Genomic DNA, 12108 nt, shown 5'->3' with positions numbered 1-12108 from the left:
GCCTTACATGTTTTGATTGGTGGTGTATGTAGCAAAATAGTTATATGTTACAGATTGGCTAACAAAATTAGATTTGTATTTCAAATCCATCCTCTATGTTATAAGAAATAAAAATAGATATATGACAAGTTTTTTACCTAATAAACTTAAGTAACATATTCTGTATTATTCTTAAGGTTCAGCTCATTGAATATTTCTCCACTTGAGGAAGTTAAATGATGGCCCTGTATTTTTTAAAGAGAAAAGATGTATGATCTGTTCATAAAAAAGAGGAAGTTGGTTATTTACAATAGAAGAACCAAACTGAATAAAAGAGAATCAGGATATCTTATTGAATCAAAAACCTAAAAATGGAATTAGATGTGTAATGCTACTGGTGCTTATGATCAGAAAGGCCTATTAAGTGAAATGAGATTTAATTTCAATTTAATTCCAGTATATATAGAAAACTGACTGCACGAGGATGAATAAGGTCTCTTTAATTTAATGATACAAATGATATAACAGGCTGTCTTTCAAGACAACTTGACCTTCGCTCACTCTTCCTGTATTATTTAGTTAGCTACAGATTTAGAAGATAGCTGGGCCAATGCAAAATCTAATAGATTAGCCAGTGCCCTTTCTGCACCCACATAGGGTTTCCAGCCCATTTATAAAGGGTATTTTAACAGGCTGATGCAGAAAAGACTTTTCCTTTAAAGTAGGAAATTTGAAAAATGGGATGGAAGAGAACAGAGACATGCCAAAAAATGATACCTTCACTTTGTTTATCTCAGAAATATCGTTATAATTGGCAAGATGACTGTGATTTATCATTAAGCATTTTACAATACTACCATTTCAGTTAATTGCATTTGTAATCCTAAAGTTTCATAAAAATATATATTTATTCATTACTGAATGTAAATGACACAAGGGGATTTTTATCCTCTTACTCCTATGTAGAAAGCAAATTATATATTTTCTTATGTACAATTTCTGTATAAAGCTTTTGCTGCAAAGACAAAGTGATCAAGTTTCCATGCAGTGTATTTTTCTTCTGCAAGATAAATTATCTGCTAATTCTGACAACAAAGATTACTATATTCCTGATCTCTGTATTTATAGTATTTCCCAATTTTATAAAGGTATTCTGGCAGAGAAGTATAAATACTATCAAGCAAAATCTATATATATATTTGTATCTCATATTTAGTAGACAGAGGAAAATATCTGGTCATCAAATAAGTGAAATTTAGAGTCTCTAATGGTTATCTAGTCGAAAAGGACTCACTTGCATTTATATTGCCAAATCATATTCCAGACCTTAATCCTTAATCAAAATTTCACATTATTAATTGTACTGAAATGCGAGTCAACATGGATTTTATAAACAAATCCTCTTTATTGTTCATCTGAGAAAAAATATGTATACATTGTATTACAATCCATGACTTTAGTGACAAAGAGTGAAGGGTTAATATATACAAGCAAGAAAAGATAAATGCCAATATATTGGCTGGTTACACACCAGTTTAACCAAAGATCCTACCAAAGTCCCCTTTCTTCCTTAGACAATTACCCTGAGAAAGAAAGCATCTCATCACTTCCCATTTTTTCTCAAGGCTCGGTCCCTCTACTTTCAATACAATAGTAAAGTTTCTAGCCATTTGGAGAAAGTAGGAGCAACTCTTTCTTGCCAAAAAGAGAGGCAGACAGACATTAGAGGACTTTTCCTAATGTAGCCCCATGCCATCCCATAAGCCCATACATTCTAAAAAGCCTTCACTCCTATGATCATTAACAAAGAAATGAAAAATCCAAAGCAAGCACATTGATTGGGGTTATAATCAGCACTTACCAAATTATGAATAGTCCTAGCCTTAGTTGAGAGAAAGTGGAAGCAAATTCACAGTGCTCCAAGTAAGCATCAAATCATTCCAATCTCAACATGTGTTAATGCAAAGGAACCCTTCTCGTGGTGCTTGCTCATCCGGTGATCTACAGTAGGTCCCTGTAGCTATTTATACAGATGTCTTCTTTCCTCTAGAACCCTGCTACACTTTCTGTTTCCAATTTAGCTGTACCGCTGGTTATATTTAATAGTTTAAAAAGCTAATGAAAAACATTTATACGGAAAGATAGTAAAGATGGTGGGAGATTTTTAAAGGGATGGTTTGCTTCAATGAAAGCACCAGCAAAATATGTCCCTTCTTCCCAAAATGCTTTATGAAGCAATGCTGCCCCCTGGCTTTCAAGAACAAAGCAAAGAAGCCATCTGTCTCAATTTGGAAAACTTCAAGGTGTTCTCTACATACACTATGAGCACAGACGTTGGAGCTTTTTCTGACTTTTGCAGTTATCCCTAGAGACAGGGAATGTGACTTTGTCAAAGCAAGCCATGTTATCTATTCATCTTGACATGCAGCATCCACAGTGCAACGCTTTTTGTGAGATCAAGCCCAACATCCCGTGCTTATCTATAATATACACAGAAGGAAACTACACAATTCAGAAATAGAATAAATGACTCACTACTATGTCTCGTATATTCATTTTCTGGATAATCTTCTTCATGATTTCAGGAGGCACAGTTGAACCCCCAATAGCCCCTGGAAAAAAAGGTAGAAACGCCTTCGAAGAATATTCTAAAATTATAGCAGATTTTAAAATACAAACATTCTTTATAGTCTCCGTAGTATCCCTAATACAATATTTCCTATTAGAGTTAAAATTTTAGCACAGCCAAATTACATATACAATACAAAGTAGGTAGACTCAGCTTATCTGAAGGGAACTAGTTAGACTCCCATGTAAGATTTGTATTTGCAAAGATTTGCTTTGAGATGTTTCCGTGCATTTCAATTCCTATGGATACAGAATGTAAGTGCAACCAATGCCTAGCATCTACTGCCACACACTGGTGAATGCAGAAATAAATATAGTTCACTAAACCAGTATGTGACCCTCCTTGTGTTTCAGTAACAGAAATAGCAAAATAAGTAAAACAGAAACACAAAATAAGGTAAACCTTCCAAGGAAAATGTCAACTGGGCTCCCTAGGGCTACTCTGTTGTGTCCAGTCCACATATCTGTTCATCTGGCTGGCTGCATTTTTCCAATGTGTCATCTTGCATGTGGGCTTGTGACGAAACAGCATGAATTGGGCTTTTAAAAACCCCTAGAATACAAGTGTGCAAAAGTTTCAGCTAAGCACGTGTAGTAGGCTTGTTTAGAAAACATTGCTGGAAATATGCAGTCAGTAAGATGCATATTAAATCAAATCACATTTGGGGAGAGTATATTACAAATGTATTTCTTTCAGTGATAGCAAAGGCTAACTAGTAAAGAGTTTAGTTCATAAAATGCCATTCATATCTGAGGAGTTTAAACAAAGGGGGTAAAATATGCAAATATATTTATTTAAAATTAATGAATTAAAAAGGATTAATTATTTGCTTTGCAACATCCGGGTTCTTTTACTCACCTCCTCGAAGACTTGAGAGATCATAGCTGGCAAAATCAGGCTGGCCTAACATATCTATGTACATTGTTGGAGTGCCAAGCAGATGGGTGCATCTGCAGACAAATAATTACAGGCTGATGAAATCAACACAACTGATTTTTCCAATCAAACTTAGCTACAGGGCTAAGTGTTCTTCCTCTGTAGTTGTAGGAAACTGTTTTCCCATAGAAAAAATGAGTTTTCAAATAAAGCATGCATTTTAAGTCCTACATTTCAATTTAAAAACCTGATATTGTGTAATTGGCATGACTTTCAGAATAGAACAGAATAACAAAATTAGAAGTCTTCCAGTCCAACCACCTGCTCAACCAGGAAACCCTATATTATTTCAGACAAGTGGCTGTCCAGTCTCTTTTTAAAAGTTTCCAGTGATGGAGCACCCACAACTTCTGAAGGCAAGCCTTTCAACTGGTTTATTGTTCTCACTTTCTCCTTCTTGGTTCTAGGCTGCTTCTCTCCTTGATTAGTTTCCAACCATTGTTTATTGTCTTGCTTCCTGGTGCTTTGGAAAATAGGTAAACCCTTCTCATCTTTGTAGTAGACCCTCAAATATTGAAACACTGCTATCATGTTGCCTCTAGTTCTTCTTTTCACTAGACTAGCCATACCCAGTTCCTGCAACCATTCTTCATATGGTTTTGTCTCTGCCCCCCTAATCATCTTTGTTGCTCTTCTCTGTACTCTTTCCAGAGTCTCAACAACTTTTTTATATTGTGGTGACCAAAACTGGATGTAGTATTCCAAGTGGCCTGACCAAGGCCATATAAAGTGGTACTAACATTTCAAGTGATCTTGATTCTATCCCTCTTCAATGCAGCCTAGGACTGCACTGGCTTTTTTGGTGGCTGCAGCACAATCCTAGCTCTTATTTAAGTGATTGTTCACCAGGATTCCAATATCGAATCAATATTTCAAATCAATGTTCATATTTCAGGGAAGAAAGGGAAGATGGAAAAAGGTATCCAATAACTGCCTGTGCATGTTATATGGTTGTCCACACAAAGAAGAGACCAAGACATTCCAGCTCTGTCTCAAAAGAAGAGAAAAGGATGAAAAATGGAGACAAGGTGGAGGAAGGGTAGCAAAGGTCTAAAAATTAAGGGTAACTGTAATTAGTATTAACCAGTTATTAATACATAATTCTAATATTAATACTCTTTCCAGAACACAACTTCAGCCAAATTCTTACTTTTCATGTTCTATAGCTTTCAGACTGGCTTTGGAATTAAAGCTGAGACATGGAAAGATAAGGGAGACACCATGTACAGCCATCACCATACAGCCTCCTACAGATCCTAGGCAGTGGTAGAGAGGGACGGGGACACAGCAACGAGCTTCCTATGGTCAAAACAAACAAGATAGGAGTGAGTCATCTTCCAATATAAGTCTTCATCATGTTTATAATTTTTTATCCCCTAAGCAAGAAGAATCCCTCCTGGAGATTTACAAAGGGAGAGTTGGTGTTACACAAATGGGATAGTGACTGGAGGAGGAAAGAGCAGGCTGGACCTCTTCAGTTCTTAGTCTTCCATAGAATATTAGTTTCATTTTTAAATAGGAATTTCCATGTAAAATGTTTCCTAGAATTTAAAAGTCAGAAACATTTACAGGACAAGAATATCCTATAAAAAATTCACATTGGTGGTGTGGAAGACCAAGCCTTCTAAAATCTGATGGCAAAAACACATGATTGTTACTTATATAGTTCTTTGAAAAACACTAAGGTTACCAATCTTCAAATTGTATCTTGAAATCTGTAATATATTATCTGTAGAGACAGCATTTGAAGAGTTTCCATTCTGTACATAAAGAATACAGCAGGCAGAGAAGACTTACCAACTCATGTAGTCCCAGTCTTATACCAATAAAATTTGCATTATTCAAAATATTACAGTGAGAAAGTGTTGCTCCTTTGGGACTTCCTGTTGTTCCCTGAAGGAAAGAGAGAATTTATTTACTAATTAGGATGATCCTAGCACACTATACTGTAAAAGTTATAAGAGATCAATTGCTTTAAAATGGAATGCTATAGTGATGTCCCAACCAGGTTTCAGAAAGATAGGAAGAGTTACACATAGCTCAGACAACTACTGTATTACAAAGAAAACGTGTAAGAGACCATCTAAAGAGGACTGGAAGTGGGGAAAAATGAAGGAACAGAGGACAATTGGTTCTGGTTCCAAAAAAGAATGAAAAGAAGGTTTCAGTTTTAATCCTCAAACAGGCAGAAAAGAGGCATGGATATGTGAAACCAAGTATACCTCTCTCACATAGGAGTTAGTGGTTTCCAGAAATGTATTGGGGTTCAATCTTTGGATCTCAAGCCTTGACTTTTGTCTAAAAATTCTTCTTTTATTTGGTTGCAATTCTCTGCTGATAAAGTTATAAATTGCCTACATTCTTTTCAAATACTAGGGCATTCATTATTATGAAATAAATAAATAAGCAAATTAAATTTATATAGCTGCCCATCTCACTGAAGATGACTCTGGTGGTGCACAGCAATAGACAAAACAAAAAACATATAAAAACAGCAAAATGCAAATGTAAAAAGTAGTAAATGTCCTAAAAACCCCAAATACAAGCATAGCTGAAGGGAGAATTAAAAATGGCCCCCTCAACAATGAAACTGTTCTGGGGAAGGCACTGACCTGATCATTTAACCAAATCTGAGAGCGTTTTGGAATATCAAAAGGGAGGGAGTCAAGTAACTTGTGTGTATGTGTGTGTCTGTGGGAAAGATGTTGCATAAGGCGGGTGAAATATATGGAATGATTCCTAACCTGATTACTTTTGGACTTCAGGGTTAGAGGCTTTGGGAAAATGTGTCTAAATTTCAAAAAAGAAATTCCTAGCTGACATTGCACATGTTGTGCTTAGAGAAGTTCCATTCCCAACCGCCTACAAGTCTGGACAACTGCTGTTATTCTGTTAACAACACTGAACCATGTGGTCCAATGCTCCTAGATCTAAAGTAAGATATGACCGAAAAGATGTAAGGATAAACCTCCTCCCCCAAAAAAACCCCAAATAGGCACTGAAACATTCATGGATTAAGATACTGTAAGTGTGTGTATACTTTTATATAGCACTTTTTCTTCCCCATATTGACAAATATTTTGAAGTTAATATTATACAGCCACATGTTCAGAGCCATTAATTCAAAAGTCATAATATTTCAGAGTCTGAAAAATGAGATACGGGTCGTCCTCGAGGTACGATAGGCCATTTAACGAACATTCATAGTTACTGAAGATTCCTCACCCAAGCTACGTACAACCCTATTTTAAAGTTATGATGGCTGCAGCAGCTCTGTGGCCATTTACTCGCACAACCCACCACAGGGTTACTGCAGCACCCCCTGCCTCTCTCCCCCACTATGCAGCATTTGGGCCTCCTTCCCAAATGCCCATCATGCACCACACTTACCTGTAGAAGCTCTAGGACCTCATGTTGTGGAAGGAGGGCAGGCCAAAATGGCAGCCAACAGACAAACTGCTTCTTTTTCTGCCTTAGAGAGGTCGACCTTGTTAAAGTAGCAAAACAAAGCAGTTTTCTCCAGGCCACACAGCAATAACCTGAATGCAGCCACCATTTTGTCCCTCCCACAAACAGCTTCTGCAGTGCTGCAGAAACCTTTCTGAGGCAGCAGAATGAAGCATTCAGAAGCATTTCTGCAGCAATGTGCAGACCTTGTTAGGGCAGCAAAATGAAGTGGTTTGTCCGCAAGACACACAGTAGAAACCCAAATGCAGCCACCATTTTCGGGGTGAGATAAAATGGCAGCTCCTTTCAGAATCATGCCATCCAGCCATGCAAAGAAGCAAGTCATTCAGTGGTCTGGAAGACCTTGGAGTTCTTCAAAAGATAATTGAGGAGAAGGGTATTTGGCCTGGGAGGATGGGAATTAGGCCTCGGGGGACCCAGTGGAAGTGGGTAAAGACCTGTTGGGGCTCAAGGCGCAGGAAGTGGAGCATGGGACATCTTCAGGGTGGGGGAGGCCTTGGTCCTGTATTAGGCCTCCAACGGCTTCCCCCCTTACTGGCCCAGGAAGCCCCCACACACTCCACTTAATGATAGGCCTGTTTGTTTAAAGAATAGAATAGAATAGAATAGAATAGAATAGAATAGAATAGAATAGAATAGAATAGAATAGAATAGAATAGAATAGAATAGAATAGAATAGAATAGAATAGAATAACAGAGTTGTAAGGAACCTTGGAGGTCTTCTAGTCCAACCCCCTGCTCAGGCAGGAAGCCCTATACCATTTCAGACAAATGGTTGTCCAATCTCTTCTTTAAAACTTCCAGTGTTGGAGCATTCACAACTTCTGGAGACAAGTTATTCCACTGATTAATTGTTCTAACTTTCAGGAAATTTCGTCTTAGTTCTAAGATGTTTCTCTCTTTGATTAGTTTCCATCCATTGCTTCTTGTGCTGCCTTCAGGTGCTTTGGAGAATTTCATTGGGGAGAGCAAGGATGGAGGTCATTAGGTGAAACATTTCACCTAATGACTGCCACAACATGTGACCATAAAAGCAGTCTCCATTTCAATCGTATATCAAGGACTACCTGTACATGTACATATACACATGTTCCAAAATACCCCTTTCAGAAGGTTTGCATATTCTTAACATACAACAACTATGTTTTTATAAAGAGCCCTATAGCCAAAAAAAATCACTATTAATAATTCTTGGCATTAAATTCTAAGTACCAATTTATTCTACTTGACCAAAAAAAGTTTCCTATCTCTGACCACCATGGGCTGCATTTTTTTTATACTGGAAAAGATATACAGGTTGATATAGTACTTACTGAAGTAAACTGAATATTAATAGGTTCTTTGTTGGTCAACATCTTCCGAATCTCCTGTAGCTCCTTCTTGTGGCTGCTCTCTCCAGCTTGCATCACTTCCTGCATTGAGAATGTGCCAGGTAGCTTGCCATCCGCACAGATTATAACAGAAAGCTCTGGTAATCTGATACAAAGAAACATCCAGTCACTTCTATGACAAAAGGGAGAGTTCAATCTCTCAAAAAGCTCAAGGAATAAAATTCTCAAACTATAGGTCAAATCAAATATAGGTAGTCCTTCAATTACAACCACAATTGAGCCCAAAATTTATGTTACTAAGCAAGACATTTGTTAAGTGAGTTTTATCCCATTTTATGACCTTTTTGCCACATTTGTTAAGTGCTAAGTTACTAACACGGTTGTTAGTGAGTCTAGCTTCCCCATTGACTTTGCTTGTCAGAAGGTTGCAAAAATTGATCACATCGCCTCAGGATGCTGCAGCTGTCACAAATATGAACCAGTTGTCAAGCATTCAAATTTTGATCATGTGACCATGAAAATTCTGCAATGGTTGTAAGTGTGAAAAATGATCATAAGTCACTTTTCTCAGTACAATTGTCATGCTTCCGATAGAGACAAATAAAGCAGAATTCAGAGGTTTGAAAATTCTTCAAAGAACATGTTTATTAGTTACAAAGTATTGGCATGATCAAAAGTGAAACCAAGTCTGAAATTCCCACTAAAAATTTCCCAATTACAAAGTATAATGTCCCACCCACAAAACTATGTCATCGCTACATTCCCCAACACATTCATTTGGCGGGCTTTCTTATACAATGCCCAGTCCCTGATTGTGGGAGCAGTAGATGACCTTGGTTCCCACGGGACAGAAGATTATTTTGACTAGTGAAGCACTTGGCCAAGCCCCCCTCCCTCCGTTCTATGTGGCAACCTAGAATGAAGAAAAAGATGGCTGCAGCCAGGCTCATTGTAAGTTTGACAACCACTGTGACTTTGAATGGTCATTAAATGAATAGTTGTAAGTCAAGGACTTCCTATATACAATTTGGATTTTTTTCTTATGATGATTTATAATGAGATTATGATTTCCCCTTATGGAGAAAACAAGATTCCCCCTTAGTTCTAGGTTGCTTCTCTTCTTGATTAATTTCCATCCATTGCTTCTTGTCCTCCCTTCAGGTGCTTTGAAGAATAGATTAAGAGAAAATAAATAGATTTGGAGAAAAGATTAGGAATTCATAGCCATAAGCCAGTTCTTCAGAAAGCTGAAGGGATCTGGGTTTGTTTTTGTTTTGGTTTTTTGTAAAATTCCATTGTTGGAATCTAAAATGACAACCATGCTTGATTTTTTTTAAAAAAATCAATATTTTTAATAATACCCATATACTATTGTAATACTTTCTCATTAAATACATTTTCCTTAAAAAGAAATGTAAGATACTTCAAAATGGAGTGGGAAGCTGTTTAGATTATCAGAAAAGAGACTGGAATAAACCAGAAAGTTTTGTCAGTTTCATTTATCTCTGTATATCTGAACACTGAGAACTAAAAGAAATGTGGTTAGTATTGCAATATTTGTGCATGCTCAATGTCATGTAGAATACACAAAGAGAATGCTCTTTTAACCTTCCCTGGCAGAGCTAACCAGTTGTCCATGCATAGAAATTTGCATTTCCTACTGGAGGAATGAGGGCATTATCCAGGTTCACATGACCATGAAGATCTAAGGAATATTTGGCTATACAAAATTCTACATCAGACCTGTCTGTTTGGCTTTATAAAAATATATGTCTAATGAACCCATAAGAGGCTGGGAAGTAACTGTGATCATAGACTTTATCCTCTTTCACTCATTCCAGGAGAAAAAGAATATTCTCCAGGTCAAAGGAGTGGCTGTATCAACATAATAAAATAAAAATAAATAAATAAAATAAATAAATCTGTCAGTGCTGAACCAGTTAATGAATACACCGATCCATTATAAATGTATATGAGAGGGACCAACTGAACCAGGATTGCATGTTTATGAACTTTGCCCATTATTACATCAAGACAAAGACTCCAGAAGATGGTAGAGGACAGGAAGGCCTGGATCACAGGGTCGCGATGAGTCGGACACGACTTTGCAGCTAACAACAACAACATATCAACACAAAGTGTTCAAGAAATGTTTTTGGATAAAATGAACATTATCTTGCTTATAATTCACATTAAGCCTTTTGAAGTATTTAACATTTATTTTCAATCATAATTAAATTGAATTAAATTTAGATCATAATTAAATTGAAAAGAGAAAAACATATGTACATTCACATAAATACTGAAACTGTTCCTGTGGAGATCCATAGTTAAATGCAAAGTTATAGACTAGGATCACACAACAGACTATGCCATTAAAGCTAAACCTACTATGACACAAGTATACATTATACATTATACAAGTATACATTATAGTTTATTCACACCATGTGTGAATCCAATCAAAACTTTTATGTTCTGAACTAATGCCTCACAAACAAGAAAGAAAACATGGTACATGATAGAAACCAGAGGCAGAACTCTTTGTAGCTTGTTAGTGAACATGCTCCAACAACATTAATTTCCCTCAGACTGCTAAATGCTGGAATGAAACAACACTCTAAGGCACAATATATAAACTTACTTCTTGTTCTTCAGTGCTCCTGGATTAGAATGTTCCAATTCTGGGCATACATTTTTCAAGATCTCATAGTATTTCTGAGTTTTAAATTGGGCAGGGAACACAAGTGCTTTGCAGCCAACCTACAGAGATACACATAAGAAGAAAGAAAATAGGTTGCAAACCAGCCTATATAACAAAGTCACAATGCATAGAAAACAGTGAAGAAAATTCCCTGTCAAAATTCACTGGAAAAAAGTGTTCATGCATATATTGTTAGAAAGTCACACAGAACCTTAACATTCCATACTCATCAGTGTCTCCCTGGATTTGCCACTTGTAGGCCATTGTTCAGTGAGCAGTAAAGTTCAGTTTGTGGCATCTTTCAGTAGTGCCGTTTTCTGGAATAGCGGACAGCAGCTGCTTGTTAGTGGAGACTGCTATCTTGGATAGACTAAAGGTTTGATGTACAGGGTAAGATCACTTTCTCCAAATATTAGTTATAATGTTAATTAGAAGGCCCTTGATCTGGAAGGATCACTTAGTTCATGGAATGAAATCCCCTGAAATGCAGGAGGAATTTCTCCACCACTAAATTCAAAAAGATTGATCCATATGAAAAGCAGTCATGGTATATGCTACACACTACAGCGTACAAAGTATTTAGTTCATGAGACAAGGAAAACATTGGCCAGAAGAAAGTCTTAATGTTATATGTATTAAAAGAAGAACTTCCATTTTCTGAATTCTTTCTTATTATCCAATAAAACTTTATTTCTAGAAAGGAGCCCTATGGAAATTTACTCAGAAGTAAGTCTTATTCAGACTAATAAGATTATTCTCATGTATGTATAGCTTACCAAGAGGACATTTTCGATTCCAGTGCATTGGATGGGTTGTGTTATAAACAACTCACCTTAAATGCAAATTATATGAATCCAGTGCCTGTATACTATTTCTGTTCCATCCCAAATACTGGTTGTTCTTTCCCCACTCTAAATGTAAGTCTGAAGTATTCTCAGAGATTTGGCATGGTCAAGAATGATCTTGTTTGCCTCCAGGGCAGGGCCAGTCTTGAATGGAACTCACTATCCAATGTGTATGTACAGATTTTGCCCTAAATAGCTCATGGTTCCTTTGAAATA

The 12108-nt window shown here is 36.8% G+C and overlaps 1 protein-coding gene across 4 annotated transcripts in view; it reads right to left on the bottom strand.

Annotated features, from left to right (window-relative positions):
- Positions 1–12108, bottom strand: part of ACSF2 (acyl-CoA synthetase family member 2) — a 71357-nt gene that overhangs the window by 35273 nt on the left and 23976 nt on the right. For all 4 annotated transcript variants that reach the window (XM_083353134.1, XM_083353136.1, XM_083353135.1 and 1 more), the window contains exons 5-10: positions 10988–11106; positions 8326–8488; positions 5342–5437; positions 4695–4843; positions 3467–3558; positions 2515–2591 (exon numbers count right to left, since the gene is read on the bottom strand). In XM_083353134.1, coding sequence (XP_083209260.1) covers positions 2515–2591; positions 3467–3558; positions 4695–4843; positions 5342–5437; positions 8326–8488; positions 10988–11106 — 696 coding nt within the window. The remainder of the gene's footprint in view (positions 1–2514; positions 2592–3466; positions 3559–4694; positions 4844–5341; positions 5438–8325; positions 8489–10987; positions 11107–12108) is intronic.

Source organism: Vipera ursinii (assembly GCF_947247035.1).
Source record: "Vipera ursinii genome assembly, chromosome: 2".
Classification (NCBI taxonomy): domain Eukaryota; kingdom Metazoa; phylum Chordata; class Lepidosauria; order Squamata; family Viperidae; genus Vipera; species Vipera ursinii.
This window is presented reverse-complemented; position numbering and strand designations above follow the sequence as displayed.